Source organism: Tursiops truncatus, chromosome 17 (genome assembly GCF_011762595.2).
Source record: "Tursiops truncatus isolate mTurTru1 chromosome 17, mTurTru1.mat.Y, whole genome shotgun sequence".
Classification (NCBI taxonomy): Eukaryota; Metazoa; Chordata; class Mammalia; order Artiodactyla; family Delphinidae; genus Tursiops; species Tursiops truncatus.
The window spans coordinates 44,537,581-44,559,349 of NC_047050.1; the positions used below are offsets into that span (position 1 = coordinate 44,537,581).

General features: G+C 41.7%; 1 protein-coding gene across 5 annotated transcripts in view; it reads right to left on the reverse strand.

Annotated features, from left to right (window-relative positions):
• NCALD (neurocalcin delta) overlaps window positions 1-21,769 on the reverse strand; it is a 293,215-nt gene that overhangs the window by 10,790 nt on the left and 260,656 nt on the right. For all 5 annotated transcript variants that reach the window (XM_073794644.1, XM_019925040.3, XM_033842948.2 and 2 more), the window contains one exon: window positions 9,118-9,514. In XM_073794644.1, coding sequence (XP_073650745.1) covers window positions 9,118-9,495 — 378 coding nt within the window. In that variant the 5' untranslated portion in view covers window positions 9,496-9,514. The remainder of the gene's footprint in view (window positions 1-9,117; window positions 9,515-21,769) is intronic.

Genomic DNA, 21,769 nt, shown 5'->3' on the forward strand with positions numbered 1-21,769 from the left:
CTTTGTGCGAGCACAGGTCACTATCCACACCTCCCTTCCGGGGAGCCTGTGCAGCCCGCCACTGCCAGGGTCCCGGGGTCCAGAGACAACTTCCCCGGAAGAACGCACGGGGCACCTCAGGCCTCTGCCGCCGCAGGCTCGGCCCACACTCCATGCCTCTCCCTCCCCCCTGGCCTGAGTGAGCCAGAGCCCACGAATCAGCTGCTCCTTTAACCCTGTCCTGTCTGAGCGAAGAACAGACGCCCTCCGGTGACATACACGCAGAGGCAGGGCCAAATCCAAAGCTGAACCCTGGGAGCTGTGTGAACAAAGAAGAGAAAGGGAAATCTCTCCCAGCAGCCTCAGGAGCAGCGGATTAAACATCCACAATCAACCTGATGTACCCTGCATCTGTGGAATACATGAATAGACAACGAATCATCCCAAATTGTGGAGGTGGACTTTGAGAGGAAGATTTATTACTTTTTCCCCTTTTCCTCTTTTTGTGATTTGAGCCGTGTGGATGAAAGGCTCTTGGTGCTGCAGCCAGGAGTTAGTGCTGTGCCTCTGAGGTGGGAGGGCCAACTTCAGGACACTGGTCCACAAAAGAACTCGCAGCTCCACGTAATATCAAACGGTGAAAATCTCCCAGAGATCTCCATCTCAACACCAACACCCAGCTGCACTCAATGACCAGCAAGCTACAGTGCTGGACACCCTATGCCAAACAACTAGCAAGACAGGTACACAACCCCACCCATTAGCAGAGAGGCTGCCTAAAATCATAATAAGGCCACAGACACCCCAAAACACACCACCAGACGTGGACCTGCCCGCCAGAAAGACAAGATCCAGCCTCATCCACCAGAACACAAGCACTAGTCCCCTCCACCAGGAAGCCTACATGACCCACTGAACCAACTTTAGCCACTGGGGACAGACACCAAAAACAACAGTAACTACGAACCTGCAACCTGCAAAAAGGAGACCCTAAACACAGTAAGTTAAACAAAATGAGAAGACAGAAAAACACACAGCAGATGAAGGAGCAAGGTAAAAACCCAGCAGACCTAACAAACGAAGAGGAAATAGTCAGTCTACCTGAAAAAGAATTCAGAATAATGATAGTAAAGATGATCCAAAATCTTGGAAATAGAATGGAGAAAATACAAGAAACGTTTAACAAGGGCCTAGAAGAACTAAAGATGAAACAAACAAAGATGAACAACACAATAAATGAAATTAAAAATACTCTAGAGGGATCAATAGCAGAATAACTGAGGCAGAAGAATGGATAAGTGACCTGGAAGATAAAATAGTAGAAATAACTACTGCAGAGCAGAATAAAGAAAAAAGAATGAAAAGAACTGAGGACAGTCTCAGAGGCCTCTGGGACAACATTAAACACACCAACATTCGAATTATAGGGGTCCCAGAAGAGGAAGAGAAAAAGAAAGGGACTGAGAAAATATTTGAAGAGATTATAGTTGAAAACTTCTCTAATATTGGAAAGGAAATAGTTAATAAAGTCCAGGAAGCACAGAGAGTCCCATACAGGATAAATCCAAGGAGAAACACGTCAAGACACATATTAATTAAACTGTCAAAAATTAAATACAAAGAAAACATATTAAAAACAGCAAGGGAAAAACAACAAATAACACACAAGGGAATCCCCATAAGGTTAACAACTGATCTGTCAGCAGAAACTCTGCAAGCCAGAAGGGACTGGCAGGACATATTTAAAGTGATGAAGGAGAAAAACCTACAACCAAGATTACTCTACCTAGCAAGGATCTCATTCAGATTTGATGTAGAAATTAAAACCTTTACAGACAAGCAAAAGCTGAGAGAGTTCAGCACCACAAAACCAGCTTTACAACAAATACTAAAGGAACTTCTCTAGGCAAGAAACACAAGACAAGGAAAAGACCTACAATAACAAACCCAAAACAATTAAGAGAATGGGAATAGGAACATACATATCGATAAGTACCTTAAATGTAAATGGATTAAATGCTCCCACCAAAAGACACAGACTGGCTGAATGGATACAAAAACAAGACCCATATATATGCTGTCTACAAGAGACCCACTTCAGACCTAGGGACACATACAGACTGAAAGTGAGGGGACGGAAAAAGATATTCCATGCAAATGGAAACTAAAAGAAAGCTGGAGTAGCAATTCTCATATCAGACAAAATAAACTTTAAAATAAAGACTATTACAAGAGACAAAGAAGGAAACTACATAATGATCAAGGGATTGATCCAAGAAGATATAACAATTGTAAATATTTATGCACCCAACATAGGAGCACCTCAATACATAAGGCAAGTACTAACAGCCATAAAAGGGGAATTCGACAGTAACACATTCGTAGTAGGGGACTTTAACACCCCACTTTCACCAATGGACAGGTCACCCAAAATGAAAATAAATAAGGAAACACGAGCTTTAAATGATACATTAAACAAGATGGACTTAATTGATATTTATAGGACATTCCATCCAAAAACAACAGAATACACATATTTCTCAAATGCTCATGGAACATTCTCCAGGATAGATCATATCTTGGGTCACAAATCAAGCCTTGGTAAATTTAAGAAAATTGAAATTGTATCAAGTATCTTTTCCAACCACAACGGTATGAGACTAGATATCAATTACAGGAAAAGATCTGTAAAAAATACAAACACATGGAGGCTAAATAATACACTACTTATTAACGAAGTGATCACTGAAGAAATCAAAGAGGAAATCAAAAAATACCTAGAAACAAATGACAATGGAGACACGACGACCCAAAATCTATGCGATGCAGCAAAAGCAGTTCTAAGAGGGAAGTTTATAGCAATACAATCCTACCTTAAGAAACAGGAAACATCTCGAATAAACTACCTAACCTTGCACCTAAAGCAATTAGAGAAAGAAAAACAAAACAACCCCGCAGTTAGCAGAAGGAAAGAAATCACAAAGATCAGATCAGAAATAAATGAAAAAGAAATAAAGGAAATGATAGCAAAGATCAATAAAACTAAAAGCTAGTTCTTTGAGAAGATAAAAAAAATTGATAAAACCATTAGCCAGACTCATCAAGAAAAAAAGGGAGAACACTCAAATCAACAGAATTAGAAATGAAAAAGGAAAAGTAACAGCTGACACTGCAGAAATACAAAAGATGATAAGAGATTACTACAAGCAACTCTATGCCAATAAAATGGACAACCTGGAAGAAATGGACAAATTCTTAGAAATGCACAACCTGCCAAGACTGAATCAGGAAGAAATAGAAAATATGAACAGACCAACCACAAGCACTGAAATTGAAACTGTGATTCAAAATCTTCCAACAAACAAAAGTCCAGGACCAGATGGCTTCACAGGCGAATTCTATCAACCATTTAGAGACGAGCTAACACCTATCCTTCTCAAACTCTTCCAAAATATAGCAGAGGGAGGAACACTCCCAAACTCATTCTACGAGGCCACCATCACCCTGATACCAAAGCCAGACAAGGATGTCACAAAGAAAGAAAACTACAGGCCAATATCACTGATGAACAGAGATGCAAAAATCCTCAACAAAATACTAGCAAACAGAATCCAACAGCACATTAAAAGGATCATACACCATGATCAAGTGGGGTTTATTCCAGGAATGCAAGGATTCTTCAATATACGCAAATCAATCAACGTGATACACCATATTAACAAACTGAAGGAGAAAAACCATATGATCATCTCAATAGATGCAAAGAAAGCTTTCGACAAAATTCAACACCCATTTATGATAAAAACCCAACAGAAAGTAGGCATAGAGGGAACTTTCCTCAACATAATAAAGGCCATATATGACAAACCCACAGCCAACATCGTCCTCAATGGTGAAAAACTGAAAGCATTTCCACTAAGATAAGGAACAAGACAAGGTTGCCCACTCCCACCACTCTTATTCAACATAGTTTTGGAAGTTTTAGCCACAGCAATCAGAGAAGAAAAGGAAATAAAAGGAATCAAAATCGGAAAAGAAGAAGTAAAGCTGTCACTGTTTGCAGATGACATGATACTATACATAGAGAATCCTAAAGATGCTACCAGAAAACTACTAGAGCTAATCAATGAATCTGGTAAAGTATCAGGATACATAATGAATGCACAGAAATCTCTGGCATTCCTATACACTAATGATGAAAAATCTGAAAGTGAAATCAAGAAAACACTCCCATTTACCACTGCAACAAAAAGAATAAAATATCTAGGAATAAACCTACCTAAGGAGACAAAAGACCTGTATGCAGAAAATTATAAGACACTGATGAAAGAAATTAAAGATGATACAAATAGATGGAGAGATTTACCATGTTCTTGGATTGGAAGAATCAACATTGTGAAAATGACTCTACTACCCAAAGCAATCTACAGATTCAATGCAATCCCTATCAAACTACCAATGGCATTTTTCACAGAACTAGAACCAAAAATTTCACAATTTGTATGAAAACACAAAAGACCCCGAACAGCCAAAGCAATCTTGAGAACGAGAAACGGAGCTGGAGGAATCAGGCTCCCTGACTTCAGACTATACTACAAAGCTACAGCAATCAAGACAGTATGGTACTGGCACAAAAACAGAAATATATATCAATGGAACAGGATAGAAAGCCCAGAGATAAACCCACGCACATATGGTCACCCTATCTTTGATAAAGGAGGCTGGAATGTACAGTGGAGAAAGGACAGCCTCTTCAATAAGTAGTGCTTGTAAAACTGGACAGCAACATGTAAAAGTATGAGATTAGAACACTCCCTAAAACCATACACAAAAATAAACTCAAAATGGATTAAAGACCTAAATGTAAGTCCAGACACCATCAAACTCTTAGAGGAAAACATAGGCAGAACACTCTATGACATAAATCACAGCAAGATCCTTTTTGACCCACCTGCTAGAGAAATGGAAATAAAAACAAAAATAAACAAATGGGACCTAATGAAACTTCAAAGCTTTTGCACAGCAAAGGAAACCATAAACAAGACCAAAAGACAACCTTCAGAATGGGAGAAAATATTTGCAAATGAAGCAACTAACAAAGGATTAATCTCCAAAATTTACAAGCAGCTCATGCAGCTCAACATCAAAAAAAACAAACAACCCAATCCAAAAATGGGCAGAAGACCTAAATAGACATTTCTCCAAAGAAGATACACAGTTTGCCAAAAGACACATGAAAGAATGTTCAACATCATTAATCAGTAGAGAAATGCAAATGAAAACTACAATGAGATATCACCTCACACCGGTCAGAATGGCCATCATCAAAAAATCTAGAAACATTAATAGCTGGAGAGGGTGTGGAGAAAAGGGAACACTCTTGCACTACTGGTGGTAATGGGAATTGGTACAGCCACTATGGAGAACAGTATGGAGGTTCCTTAAAAAACTACAAATAGAACTACCATATGACCCAGCAATCCCACTACTGGGCATATACCCTGAGAAAACCATAATTCAAAAAGATCATGTAGCAAAATGTTCATTGCAGCTCTATTTACAATAGCCAGGAGATGGACGAAACCTAAGTGTCCATCATCAGATGAATGGATAAAGAAGATGTGGCACATATATACAATGGAATATTACTCAGCCATAAAAAGAAACGAAATTGAGTTATTTGTAGTGAGGTGGATGGACCTAGAGTCTGTCATACAGAGTGAAGTAAGTCAGAAAGAGAAAGACAAATACCATATGCTAACACATATATATGGAATCTAAGAAAAAAAAAATGTCATGAAGAACCTAGGGGTAAGATGGAAATAAAGACACAGACTTACTAGAGAATGGACTTGAGGATATGGGGAGGGGAAGGGTAAGCTGGGACGAAGTGAGAGAGTGGCATGGACATATATACACTACCAAACGTAAGGTAGACAGCTAGTGGGAAGCAGCCGCATAGCACAGGGGATCAGCTCGGTGCTTTGTGACCACCTAGAGGGGTGGGATAGGGAGGGTGGGAGGGAGGGAGACGCAAGAGGGAAGAGATATGGGAACATATGTATATGTATAACTGATTCACTTTGTTATAAAGCAGAAACTAACACACCATTGTAAAGCAATTATACTCCAATAAAGGTGAAAAGAGAAAAAAACTTAATGGGAGCCTCTATTACTTTGTCCTTTGAATGGGAAAGGACCTCCCTTTATTTTGCAGGGAAACGTCCTGTCTCAGCTCCAGAAACGTCTATAGAATAATAGTAGTCAACATTTACTGAAGGATACCCATTGAGAGGCACTGTTCTAGGTACTCTACTTGTAATAACTGTTGAACCCTTATGGTTACTCTTGAGGCGGGTGCTATGATTGGTTCCAGTTCACAAATCATGAGAACAGTGCACAGAAAGGTTAAATAATTTACCCGAGGAAAAGAAGGAAAAGGAGATTAAAAAAGGAGGGGCAAGGTGATATTGACCTGCTTTGCTCAGACAACTGCTCTCACATGCCAATTCTTCCCTTGACTCCCTCTTCATCTTTGTTTTGGATCCCGGTGATCAATTTTTGTCTAAGCCTGTGATTTTCATTCAATCATAAGAGTAAAGCAACACAGACTGTGTACTCCTACCCAATGACAGTCCTGTAGTTAAAACGTGTTCTTTCAAGGGTCCTAGTTACTTTCTGAGAACAGAAGGGGTCAGTTTCACTCTCTGTTCTTCCTGCATTCTCTCCCTGAGGTCCTGTTGATGGATCCCTAAGTTCATGTTCCCTCACCCCCAAGATCCCAGAGAGCATCTGAGCACTCGTGGTTCAATGAGCAACGCTACTCACATGCTCGCTGCCCCCTTCCTGAAACAGCCTGTGCTGGGCTGGGTGTGGGTGCTCAGACCTGCCTCTGGCTGGGCTCAGGGACAGAGAACTGTGTGGGGCAGGAAGGATTCTCCTTCCTCTTGCAGCGGGGGGCTGAGATTAGGGCCCTCCCCGCCCCAGGAGAGGATCTGCCATTACGGGAGAAACGTCAGAATTGTGATCTGGCTTAAGACTCATGAGAGATGGTTTTGATGCAATAATAAAATATTGGACCTAAATCATGTTCCCAAGTTTGTCACTTTAAAAAAACAAACACATGAATGTGAAAATGTTTGTGTAAGACTCTAAAAATAAATCTGCATATGGTTTTGCTTTTTCACCCAGATGTTGATATAGCACAAAATTATTTTTTGGAAAAAGGAACATAACTGCGTTTGGACATACGTGGGAGACTGAATAATGGCCCCCCCAAGATGTGCATGTCCTAATCCCTGAAACCTGTGAATATGTTACCTTACACAGTAAAAGGGACTTTGCAGATGTAATTATGTTAAGGATCTTGAGCTAGGGGGGATTATTCTGAATTATCTGGGGTGTCCTAGTGTACTCACAGGGGTCTTTATGAGTGGAAGGGAGAAGCAGAATGAGATACCCAGGGGAATGGCAACGTGAGAAGAACTCAATCCACTGTTGCTGGCTTTGAAGATGGATATAAAGGGCTACAAGCTAAGGAATGTTTCAAAAAGTAGGAAGGGCAAGGAAACAGATTTTCCTCTAAAACCTCCAGACAGAACGCAAGCTGCGGACCCCTTGATTTTAGCCCAGTGAAACCGATTTCAGATCTCTGACCTCCAGAACTGAAAGATAATAAATGTGTGTTGTTTTAAGCCACTAAGTTTATGGCCCTTTGTTACAGCAGCCAATTGGTTTCCAAGAGGAAACCAATACCGTGTATTTCAGTGTTACAGAGTCCACAATAGAATCCTTCCTACCAATGCCAGGAAAAACAAAAGGATTCCAGTCTGCTACCACCACCAATATTCTGTGGATACCAAAATTACACCACAGAAAGCAACAATAAAGAAGAAAAACTAGAGAATTTATGGAGTTCCGCCCTCCATTCACTGACAAGCCTCGATCTTCACCCTGACCACTTACGAGTATTTGCAGGTGAACATCATGAATTTGCATTTTACATTAAATGGCTTGAATTTCTGAGTCTTGGAGGGACAGAAGTTCAGCAAGGAATTTATGTGCTGACACTTGTAATCAAGCTGAAGTTTCACTTGCTTTAACAAACAGAGCCTTAATTTGTGTATGATTCTGCCGGCCCACAGCCTGCCTCCATCTTACACTTTCTAACAGGTATTTTCCCAGACACCTAAAAGACAGTGCCGCCTCTGAAGCGATTGTAGCATCTGCAAATATGCATTCTCCTGGTGCAGACCAGCTAGAACCAGTGAGAATTCCCACAAAGGTACACAGCTTCTTGGGACAGTGACAAGGCCTGAGTGTGGACTTGCAAAGAAGAGCGGGTGGTGAAAGGAAAAACGACCCCTTTTCCTGTTCTATTTGGGAAATTTACTCTGGGTGAGTGACTTGGGGAAATAAAATGGAGTGCTTCCTATAAAAATGATGGAGGCCTTGATTCTGCACTGTTTGTATCTCTGATGAGATAGAAGCTAGATTAGAGATCCCTACTTTTATTCAAGTGTCTAATAAAGTTGGAAATTAGTGATGGCAGTGATGATGAGCTTTTCTGTAAGGCTGGCACTGTGCTAAGCATTGAACACAGAGAGTCAGTCTAATTTTAAAACAATCCCACAGCAGTGGGCACTGCTGATAGTCCCATTTTACAGACAAGGACACTGAGGCTCGCTTGGGTTAAAGTCACAGAGGTAGTGACTGAAAGAGGCAGGATTTGAACCCAGGTCAGAGTTTGACCATTAAACATCACTCCAGGCTCTAGGTCCAGGCAGGTCATTGCACTGAATAGATGGAGTGGCCAAGTGAGCATGACCAGCTGAAGAGTGCATGTCCCTCTGTAGGGAGGAGTCAGCACAAAGCCCCAGGGCACCTATGCCAGGCAAGAATGTGGGCCCAGTGTGGCCAGAGCTCCTGAGTTTCCAAGAGATACTAACCAATCTGCATGTTTATGTGTAAACCTCCCTGTTTTGTATATGGGTTCCACATTTTCAAAGACGCTGGCTAGGCCAAGTCAGTGCCCAGGAGACCACCCGTCTGCAATCTCTCCACTAAGCTGCACTGTGGACTTCCCAGTTCTTACTGTGACTCACACTCTTCTCTTTGTAAAGGGCAAGGTCCACGTACCTGCACAATCTCGAGCATTTCTGCCTTGCTGATGTAGCCATTTCCATCCAGGTCATACATGCTGAAGGCCCATTTCAGCTTCTGCTCCAGCTTCCCCCTTGACGTTACGCTCAGGGCTATGATAAATTCTCTAAAGTCTATTGTCCCATCTCCATTGGCATCGAAGGTGCGAAAGACGTGCTCTGCAAATTTGGAAGCATCCCCATAAGGGAAAAAGTTCCCGTAAATTTTCTTAAACTCCTCCATTGACAAATGTCCACTGGGGCAGTCTCTCAAGAAGCCTTTATACCATTCCTGGATCTCGTGCTCTGTAAAATCTGTGCTTTCCAGCAAGTCCTGCATGACCTCCGGGCGCAGCTTGCTGTTCTGTTTCCCCATCTTGGCAGCAAGAATTCAGCTGCAGATAAAAAAGAATATAGTATGTATAGTTTTTTAAACCTGTTCTTTAGAGGCACATTTTACAATCTGTGATTGTTCCTCTGGGAAAAAGAAATAAACTGTTAGTCCAATAACATTGTCTAGGGTTTTCCAACATTCTGGTCAGCCAGACAAAATGCTGAAAGACGGGCAGGCAGAAGATGCACGGCAGAACACTATCACGGACCAGAAAACTGATATTTCTTCTACACAGAGCCACCCTAAAAACAGGAGATTTATAATGAAAAAGAGACAGAAGGAAAGAGAGAGAGAGAATTAATTGGTTACTTAGTTCTGCCTTATCTATTTGCAAGAGGTTAAACCTGGCTTTAAAAAGACTGGGGTTCTAACACCCAATCCAAGTATTAGCAGGGAGAATTAAAGGAAAGGAACAAAAGAGAGCGAGCAAAAGAGATAATTTCGCACGTTTTAGACAACTGCAAATAAAGTGCTTGGGTACCTTCTGAATATTATAAACACAGACATGAGCAAGGAAAATAGAAACCCATTTAATTCCATTAAATGCCACCAAGCTTGGTCAGTTGTTTAAATCCGAAGTCAAATCACTGTCAACATTGCGTTAGATGGTAAAGATGATGTTTCATAAAGTTGTTTATGTCCTATGATTGTGGCTTATGAAATGGGCCAAATTTTCCTTTTTAAAATACAAATAACTTCATATTTTCTTATCATAATAGTAGCACATCCATAGTAAAATAAACAACACAGTGATGCATAAAGACAAAGTTAGCATCATTTCAAACCTTAACACTTAAGAGATAACCACCACCAGCATTTCGGTGTGTGTCCTTCTAGATTTTTTGTATGCGCCCTTATCTAAATATGCTATTAATAAATGTTTAATACATTTACATTTAATATATTTACATTTTAATACATTTACATTTCAAAAAACAAGAATATATACCCTTTGTTACATATTTTAAAACTTAATATAATGTGGGGAATAAAAGGCAACTTTTATTAGATGGGGAAAAAACCTGTAATTATCATCTTCCCACTCACAGAGCTATTCAACATTAACCGAGTGCCATATACCAGGTATGTTTCTAGTGCTGCGAATGCAAAGAGTAAGATGTGTCCCCTCCTCCTTAAGGGGTACCCAGTTGTGTATTTATGGAGGTGGTAGTGGCAGTAAGAGGACAACACAATAAAAATTCAAAACATGGTATCAGGGGAATGGACATGGTGCAGTGAGAGTACATAGAAAGGACACTCAAGCCAAAAGGGAACATGGGTGCTATCAGGGAAGCTTTCTTGGAGGAGGTGATATCTGAGCTTAGTTCTCATGTCCAAAGTCTTATGATTTAAGCATGGTTAAGATAAATCCCTTTTAATAAAGGGGCTCTGCACTTATATTTTACATTTTTCTTGTATTGGAAACATAGAATATATAAAAGATAACACATCCCCATTTTAATAATGATTCCCAGTTTCTTTGAGATTTTCACTTTGTGGTGTTTGTTTATGTCTGCCTCCCTCCCACTGCAGGGTGAGCTCCTTGAGATGGAGTCTTGCTGAAGTTACTTTGTCTCTCTAGGGCCCATCACAAATAACATTGGGTGAGTTAATGAATGAAGAAACGACTGATAGACAGATAAATTATTACAATGTGGAAATATGTAATAATCTTCTTGGAAAAGGAGTCTTTCTGCCCCAAAGATGAGGCCCTGGCTTTCATACGGTTATTTGAGACACTAATCGTATTTGGTAGTTAAGACTTGGTCTTGGGGTCTCTTTTGCCTGCTAATTTTATTGAGATCTAATTGTCACAGAGCACCGCATAAGTTTGAGGTATATGACATAAGACCTGATATATGTATATATTGGGAAATGATCACCAGAATAAGTCTAGTTAACATCCATCACCTAACATAGCTACAGAATTTGTTTCTTCTGATGAGAACTTCTAAGATCTATTCTCTTAGTAACTTTTAAATATACAACGCAATATTGTTAACTATAGTCACCATGCTGTACACTGCATCCCCAGAACTTATGTATCCTACACTGTAACTGGAAGTTTGTACTTGCTGACCACTTTCACTCAATTCCCCCTCCCCCCGCCTTGGGATCTCTTAGATTGAATTGCCTGTGTACCTGTCTGCTGCCCCCACTAAAAATAAACTTCTTGAGGGCAGGGCTTGCATCTCACACTGCTCAAATTCTTTGTTATATCCACAGTTCAGGAAATGACAAACATCTTTATTAGTTGCCAAGTTGATTGCTTTTGTTTTCTGAGTTCTCACTGAAGGCAGAACCGGCCCACTCTGGCTCTGAGGCAGGCATCCCCCGAAGGGTAGCGTGACAGAGCTTCCTCCCTATTAGCAGGACCAACAGTTGCCCGTGAGAATTTATTTACTTTCAAAGGTGCCCCTTTATGCAGAATCAGGCAAATACCATTTTATGCAAGAGCAAAATTAAACTACAACTCCAAGCAGAGCACAAAGAATTTATAAATTGAACCTTTCAATAACTTTCACTTCCCTCTCGTGTCCCGTTTTTTTTTTTTTCTCCTGGAGGAAAAAAAGAAAAGTTGGACAGGCTGGTTTCTATTAGAATTTTAAAACTGTCATTTAGTTGCTAAGTTGGCAATTTGCCTGAGGCAAGAATTCAGAAACATGAGGTAATACATAATACATGGATTTACAGAGCTCCGAAACATTTGCTGGAATTTACAAGTAATTTTGAGTTTTCCTTTTGGTGAGTTCTTTAGAGGATAGCCCTTTGGTGTGGTATTCAATCAAATCACTGTTAGAATACTTTGGTTCCGTGCAAATTACCGAGTGCAAGGCCTTGGGAAAAAAAATGCCACTTTGATATTTAAATCCACTCTCTTAAAGAATGATTTATTTCCCAGGATATATAAAAAACTGTTTCTTCAAAACCGAACTGAAGCTCCCTTCCCAACATTTAAAAAGTGCTTCTCATTTATTAGCTGTTTTTGCCCTAGAAACAAATGGCCTCAACATTTTGGCTAAGACTCCCACTGAGACTGATCTGTGTGCAGCTATTTTTCCGGTAAACAGTAATTAAACCACATTTACAAATTCATTAGCACAGACAGGCCATAACACAAACAAGGCAGAAGAGCATGGAATAAGTTATCTGGGAAGCGGGTGTTTGCAATTTAGTCCAGAACTTGTTTCTGTAGATAACTACACACACTTTACTAAGTATGATGTCTGAACTTGAGAAAACCATCTGGACTTGGTTAGGCTGTATGACAGAAATCTCCGGGGACACAGGACAGCATTTCATTCTTTGAGGGAGGAAGGGAAAGATAGAAAAATGCCTGACAATACCTTTTTTTCTTTGGAAGATGGGAATTTCTGCTGTTTGAGTTGAAGGGGGGGAAAAAATAACATTAAGGGAAACGCTACATTAATTAGCAGTCAAGAAAACAAATCATCTGGAGACAGAAGTTGCACCTCAGGTCACATCCTTTTAATCACTCCATATCTGGTCATTGAAACCTTTATCTTGTGCCGGTAGAACACAATGAGGAAAACTCAGGCCATGGAATAAAAATGCTTTTGGGTTCAAAGCCTGGCTTTACCATTGACTAGCTCTCAGGTAATTCACTTAATTTCTTGGTGCACCTCAGTCTTCTCATCTGTGACATGAGTTCAGTTGTACAAGCTCGTGTCTCACTGATTCTACGTGAGAATTAAACGAGACAGTCACATACGTAAAGCTCTGGCACTGAGTCGAGGCCAGAGGCTGCGGTCAGTGAAAACTGCCTCTTATTCTCCACGGCACTTCATACGTTATTCTGTCGAACCTTCACAGCAACCCTGACTGACGGCAGGGTAGCTTTCGCCATTTCCTAAGCGAAAGAAAGGAAGGCAGGCAGGCAGGAAGGAAGGAGACTCTGAGAGGCAAAGTGACTTGTCTCAAGTTCCACAGCTTTTGAATGAGAGAGCCAAGTGGGAAGCTTGATTTGCATGGGGCTGTCTACTGCTTTTTTTTTCACTACGCCCTACTAGCTTCACAGACAAGCACACGTAGAAATTAAGACAACAGCTCCACACGAAGTCAGAAAGAAGCAGTTAGAGGGAAGAGACGACCCCTATTAGAGCTCACCCATTCTACAGATATGGGCTAAGCGTCTACCAGGAGGGAGGCAAGGCTCAAGACACCGGGAAGTCAGCAGGGAACAAACAGGCAAAGCTCCTGTTCTCATGCAGCTTACAGCCTAGTGGCAAGAGACAGACAATAAATAAGTGAAATGTTAGAAGGAGATGCGTGCCATGGAGAAAAGTAAGGTGAGTGGGGGAATGCCAGGAACGGGTGGGTGGGTGTTGACGTTTTAAATAAAAAGCCAGGGAAGGCCCCGTTAAGAAAGTGACCTTTGTAAAAGACCAGAGAGGCAAGGAGGTAGCCATGGAGATGACTGAGAGAAGACTATTCCAGGCCAAGAAAACAGCAGATGAGAAGGGTCTACACGGGGAATATGCTCAGCACGCCCAAGGACAGGGCTGGAGCATGGGTGCGAGGAAAGGAAGGAGATGAGATCAGAAGAGTAATGAGGACCAGAATGTGGGACCAGGAAGTAACTGGCTTGTACTCTGAGGGAGAGGCAGCCACTGCAGGATTTTTAGCAGAGAAATGATAGGAGTGATTTATATTCTAACAGGATCACTCCGGCTGCTGTGTTGAGAGAAAGCTAAAGAAAGGTAAGAGCAGCAGTGAGAAGACCAGTTAGGAGGCCACCGCAGTGACCCAGGCAAGAGATGACAGCAACCCAGGCAAGAGATGGTGCAACCAAGGTAGCAGTGGAGGATGTGAGACTTAGTGGGATTCTGGACACAGCTTGAAGGTATAGTCAGTAGGATTAGTTGCCGGTTCAGCTGTAGGGTGTGAAAAAAAAGACGAACAGTAAAGGATGAAGTTGACATTTACTGAAATAAGAAAAATGCAGGAGAAGCAGGGGTTCGGGGTGAGGCAGGGGGCATGGGTATCAGTGCTAAGTTAGTTGTGCATGTGTTAGTTCTGATATGCTTATCATACATTTGATTGGAGATGTTGAGCAGGTAGTTGGATGTGTCTAAAGTTAGAGAAAGAGGTCCAGGGAGGCAATATAAATTTGGGAGTCATCAGAAGATAGATAATCTTTATAGCAAAAGACAGGATGAGAATGCCAAGGAAGTGAATGTGGATGGAAGAGAGAAGGGGATAAGGACTGAGCCCTCCGTCGCCCTGCCGTTTAGAATCTGAAAGAGGAGAAGGAACCAGCTGGGGAGGATGACGGGGATGGGCAGCGAGGGGGCAGGAAGATACAGAGACTGAAAGTGTGCCCACTCCGTCGTGTGTCCTTCATGCCAGCTCGAGGGGGCACATGGAAGTGCTCAAAGCAGCGGCACGGTGAGGACTGAGGCTCTTGGTTTCCTCTCTGAATCTTGTGCTCACTCCCCCACCCCAGCCTCTCCCGTCTCCGTAAAGGACATCAGCTTCCACCCAGCTGTTCACTCCAAACCCCTGGGACTCACCTATGATTCCTTGCACTTTTGTTAGATAAAAGACAGCAGGTGCTGTCTAAACTTGTCTCTGTCTCTAAAATTGGTCTCAGATACACTCATTCTCACCATCTCCACTGTCATACCTCAGCCTGAACCATCATCGCCTCCTTCCTGAATGTCTACAACGCCCTCCTCGCTGGCTTCTCACTCTTGACTCTTGTTTTCCTTCTCCCTACCTGGCCCCGATCTGCTCTCCACTCAGCGCCCCAGAATGACCTTTAAAAAACACAAAACAGACCAGGTCACTCCTCTGCTTAAAGCTCCATATGGGCTTCCTAACACACTGAGAAGAAAATCCAGACTCCCTCCTTGGGCCCACAAGCCTCTGTGGAAGCTGGCCCTGGCCATCCCTGACTTCTCAGGCCCCCTGCCCACGTACCCTGGCCTCCTGCACGCTCCAGCTTTTACCTCTTAAGGGCTTCTGCTTCAGGGTGTTGAAGAATACTTTTAAATAGCAATTCGGTCCTCACCCTTTAGTTTAAATACCCCGTAAGATCTACCTACCTACCTATCTATCTACTATAAAATATATGTAACATATATCATATACAATATATATTAATTTTTGCTGAATCTCAACTGCATTTCATCAAATGAAATACACGTGGTATTCTATTAAACGTCAGCATTCTGTTACTCAGTAGTTTAATCTGAGCTGGGCAATGTGAAATTTCCCAACTTATTTTGGGAAATATAAGTCACATCCAGTCGCTCCGTGTCCAAAAAATAAATCTGGGGTTAATAATGACCACGGATGAAAAAGGAAAAATATACAAGACACCAAACCACCAACAAAGAACCATGCACAGGAATCTAAACTATGAAGTTAACTTTCCATCTAAAAAGAACTAAAAAAGGAATAGCTCCTAAAAATGATGCCACAGGGAAAGGAAATGGTGAGTAGGGAACAACCTTTTGGAATGCATGTGCTCCCTTCTTTATATTTTGTACCTGTGGATTGGAAAGAGCTGCATTTCATTTCTGTGATTCCCCATAAGGTTCTAAAACTCTGTGAGTTAATTCTTCAATGCCCAGAGTTAGATTTTCCAGGAAAAAATCCATAACTTACCCTGGACAGCCTGGTTAACCTCAGAGGAAGTCTCAATGCAAAGTGCACTGAGGTCTCCTAAAATGGAATAGACGAGAAGCTAGCAGCTAAAGTCATGTTTAGCTGCAACAAGGAACACAGAGCCCACAGTGGTTTCCGAAAGAGGCCGGGTTAATTAAAACGTTTGCCTGTTTGGAACATGTAACCTTGTCCTCTAAGAGTTGCTTTGAATTTTCAACCAACGGAATGTCTAAATTATGAAAACATAACTGAAAAAAGGTTCCTAAAATGTAAGGAAGAAAATGATAAAAGTTATAGGTTAATGGGAGGAAGCATTCATTTACCATCACTGGGACATCAGATGTTTTAGCCATCTGAATTTTACAGGTGGCTAAAATCCAGCAAATTCGTTTCACGGTCAGTTGTCCTTAATTCTCACTGAAAAAAAAAATGACTAAATAAAAACCTGAAGAGCACAGTGTTTCAGAAATTTCTCTTCAGTGGAACTTTCCTCTCAGTGGAAGTCTGAAAGGAGACCATGTATATAAACTGGCATATTTACATATAGTGGGGAAATTAGGAAATGAAACACAGTGGTGCATAGAGGGGAAAAAAATTAAAATATTACCGAGGGATAACTGAAGTTATGTAATAATCTCGCTAACTTAGTTGCCTCGACCAAAGAATGTTCTCTCCTCCAGCCTCTGGTAAGATGAGCTCATATAAGGGAGCAAAATGTGCTCCCTACCTCCTCATGTGGATCACAAAACGGCTTTGCTGGGGCTGCTTGAACTATGTCACAAAGCCACTGCTTGCAGGGAGGCCTTCTTCCCAATGAGGACTGGGTGTTCGGACCCACGTCTCCTGATTGCGGGGTCATACCTGTGCTCCTGGTCACAGCCCTGCACTCACTCCCCCTGCAGAGAGGTGATGGGGTTTGAGATGAGAACTTAACTGGTACAAAATACATAGGGAGCAGAAAGCTCTCTAGAAACAAATCCACTCTGCCTTCTGCCTTCCGCGGGCTCTGAGATAAAGCCCGGGAAACCCATCTGGTCTTCCCAGGGTGAGTAGGGCTTATGGTCTCTCAAATATCTGGGCCCTTGTTCTACAGAGCCTGAAGTTCAGACTGAGAGGGCCTGGCTTTGGGCTCTTTTCCAAGTTTTATTTTTCCGTAAAAAATAAAGTACAACCCATATTACTGCCAATAAAACATATATTTCTGATAGACTCTGAAGAGAACATTATCCAACAACAACCCTTTCCTTTGTTTCCCAAAATGGAAATGATTATTTTTAGTTTTGCTGACTGCCAAAGTGCTACATTATCATTACTATAAAAAATGTAAGTAGTAAAGGGATATCGAAACTAGAATGTGAACACCCTCGCTCTGATCCAGTAGTACTCCATAAGAAATAACCACTATTAACAGTTTTATATATGCATATGTATGTGTATATATACATATTAGACATTTAAATGCACATATATGAAATCTGTACACTCTAACCATGAAGAAGATCATTTTCACTTAAAAGTATATTGTGGGCATTCTTCCATGTTATACATATGGATGTATCTCATCTTTTCAAATTGCTGAATTTTGATTGATTGATTGATTCAACAGACAGTATTGAGCACTGACCTTGGGCCAAGCACTGAATTGGGTAGCTGACAGAATAATTAGTGACGTGAAGCTTACAGCCCATTGCATGACATTTATTTAACTAATCCCCCTTGAAGGCAATTTCGGTTGATTCCACTTTTCTTTCATTCCCTTGGCATCTACCTTAGTCATGGTTCCTGGATTCCTTCGGCAGTATTTATTACAAACATGTTCTTGATGTCTTTGACAAGTACCATGATCTCTAGACTCTCCCTTATAAATTCTCCAACAAGCCATTTTCCTCTAGAGCCTTTATATGCTAACCGTGCATTTTGTAAGAGTTTATACACCAGCTAGGATTAGAACTGAATTAGAATTGAAATTGGACTTGGAATTGCACACCACCCCCTCTGCCTGTGTCACAGGCACACACACGCAAATTTGGCATTAGCTATTTCTAGTACCTAGGAGGCCATGTCCACCCTGTCACTACTGCCACCACGTGAATGTCCCCGCTCTCATTTCAGCCTGAAGAGCTATTTTACCCAAACAGCACTCTAAATCCTCTATGGCTTAATACTCAACTCCTGACTTTTCATGCCCACTCCTTTCCCCCCACTTCAAGTCTAGCTAATGGCTGACTCCCACGCCCCACCCACTCCTAGACTGCTGGCAATTGGAGGTGAACTTACATTGCATGCTTCAAGTGCCCTTAAGTTAAGTGGCCTTGAGTAAATGGACAGGGGTCATACTAAACTACATGCAGAAACTACAAAGCTGATCCAGAGAAAGAAATTGTTGGAGTGCCTGAAGTCAAGGTCTTCGGATGAAGTGTATGTGTCCCCTTGCCATCAGTGCACGTGGCCATCAGGCCACTGCCTCAGAGCTGCCTGTCTGGGCCGCCTCGTGGCAGATGCTAGGTCAGGGCCAGCTGCAGGGAGGGAAAGAAGGGGAAGCTCTGAGGGCCCTCAACCATTCTCCAGGGCTGCCACAGGCTAAGCCCCTACCTTGGCTGACTTCCATGGAATTCCTATTTTGATAAATTTCTGCTTAGCTAAACGTACTAAATATTCTCTTAGTTATTTATTTATTTGGCCATGCTGTGCAGCATGTGGGATCTCAGTTCCCCGAGCAGGGATCGAACCCGTGCCCCCTGCGGTGGAAGTGTGGAGTCCTAACCACTGGACCACACGGGAAGTCCAATATTCTCTTATTTAAAAGACAGGAAGTACTACTTTGGGTTTTGATAAAATTGTAAAGCAGAAGAGTGAGCCATCATGGACTCAGGAGGGCAAATAGATCAGCTATGGGGATCCAGGCCTCATCATGTAATTAGCAGCCAGAGAGGCACAAGAGAAGCTCAAATGTCCATTTTTAGGCATTCTCCAGGGGCCACAAATGCATTTAGCTAATTGATACAAGCCCCTCCACAGAGTCTAAGAATAGTTTATAATTCTTTTTTATTTATTCAGCAAGCATGTGCTTAACATCTACTGTTTCCTGGCTTAAAATGAGTATTCCTACAAAAATAGCATCCTACATAAGATAGAGAAAGGAAGGGAGGGAGTCTGGTATTCTGGTTGCAGCTCAGAGTACTTTCATTAGTATTTTATTTTTACAATTTTTTGCAGCTTTGTTGGTGAGAGGGATATTATATCTTGGTTTTACTCCACGGGGCTTAAGAAGCTAACCATCATGACAAATTCATGCAGCTCGTGGTCCCAGGGGAGGAGCGTGGGAACCACCCTCCCACTCTCATCCCGTCCACATCTCTGGCTGGATCACTTCTGGTATTCGAATGCTTCTGTTGGAAGGTGGTGATCAATCAATCTCTATCCTGGCCAATGTGGCTAAAATATTAACGTTTATCCATCAAGCTTAATGTACAAGTCAGAAGTACAATAATTGGCTGACAAGGAGAGACTGTGAAGTAACTTCTTTTAACCTCTTGCGCCTTTTGTGTCCTCCAGCCAGGCGTGTGGAAAGAGAATTGGACTTGGTAGCAAAGGAACTGAATTAAAGTCCTTATTATAATACACTGTTATGTGACCTTGGGAAAGTCATTTGACCTCTCTAAGGATCTCATTCTTCTACAGTAAAATAGACGTAGTAACACCTCTCTCATGGGGCTGTTTGGTGAGAAAACAGGAAATGAGAAAAAGGAATCCCGATGAGTGAGGGAAAACTCAGTATTGTGTCTGGCATCTAGCAGGTGCTCAGTAAACACTGACTATTAATCTGAATGAGATAAGGATTCAGTTTGGTGGGTTGCTTACAAAGATGAGCCCTCCAGAGTCATCCCGCTTTTTTCCATGAAGAATTAGAACAAGAGCAAGAATGTGACATTAGAGAAAGAAAGAGAACCACTGTTAGCTTCCTGCCTGACTCCCCCCTTGGATCACTTGCCAGATGTGAAAGACATTTGTGGGTTTGCACCCAGAGAGGACTCCTGCCAGACCCCTGGCTGAATGTTTTCCTTGCATAGAAGGCATTATTTTAACCAGAAATTAAGCAAAGAGGTCCCACTGGAGAAGCAGCTGATGGAGAGCAGGACACTGTTTCTTTCTCTGGTCTTCCCTCCTGAGGCTGGGAAGTGGGGCTGGGGCAGAATCAGTGCAGGCTCAGAGAAGTCCCATGGCGAATCAGCCTTCCAGCAATGGGATGGTCCTACTGCTTTAAGGAGGACTTACAACCCGTTCTCAGAGTCTGGCTGGACAAGAATGCTATTTTCAGAACAAACTGGATACAAATTGGTACCACTAACAAACATCGGGTATCAATGACTCACCAAATCAATTCTTCTCTACCTGGGGTAAGAAATGATTCTCCGTTGTTTTATTACTTTTTTTTAACCATCTTTTCTAAGATCACAGGTGAAAAAGAGGAATAAACTGGTTTAAAAAAAACTCCATTTATCATTAGGGGGAAAAAAACAGCCATAGGAAAATCCTTGTCTCTCAACTTATTTCCAATTAGTGCTGCCATTTCTTAATGCAGACCTTCATCATCTCCCACCTGAATTCAGAAATGTCAACTGCTCTCCAGGCTTAAGGCTCTGCATCTGATCATGTCATGTTATTTCTCAAAAATCTTCCATGTTCCGTATTGATGACAGATTAAAGGCTAAAGCCCATAGCTTGGTCCTCAGGGCCCTTCCAGGTTGCATCCCAACCTCATCAGAACCACTGAATTCGTCACTCTATCCTGAACTTGACACACACTTTTATTTCCACTCCAATCCTCACATTGGTCCAGGGAATGAAGCTTATGAGAGAATAAACTTAAAACCCTTTGTAAACATTGAAGTGTTTCCCAATAGTCAATATTATAACCATGAGTCTCTCCTTCTCTACCTGTTGAAATCTCACTTGGTGTCAGGTGGAGATTATTACTTCCTACATTCAGCTGCCCTTTCTCTTCTAAGTGAGCATTAAGCGTATCTGTGGAGTTTTGTTGGCATTTCTCTTTATAGCTCTGAGAACGATGCTGGCATGTGGCAGATGCCTAAGAAATGATGGATCTATTCCACTGAGCTTATTTTCTACTGACCTTAAAGAGTATTACATTGCTTGTGTCACTTTAAAGAATTCCACTAATATTTAAAGAATGCCAAGGGTATGCAGGGCACTACACCAGCGACCCAATGCCACAAACTGAAATAAAGCATAGCCCCTTCTTGCATGTTTACAGGGCTTTCACATATACTGTTTCAGCAGATCCTTGAAATATCGTGAGAAAGGAAGGGGCAAGATCAATTACTTATATTAAAGAAATTGAGGGTGATGATATAAGTATTTCCCCAAGGTACCATGGCTGATAAGTTTCAAAGGTGGACGTAGGACACAGAGCTTTGTCCTCTGTCCACTCAGCACAGCACCTTGTGGTGGAAAACAGAGCAAAGCCTCAGGGGATATGTTGCCAAGTGTTGGAGGATGTGTGCAGGTCTGTGTGCTTAAGAAAAACCTTCCTGTCTAGCTATTTACACTCTGCTTACTATTTCCATTTCTTGTTAAGAGAAAATGAAAATGGAAGCTTAAT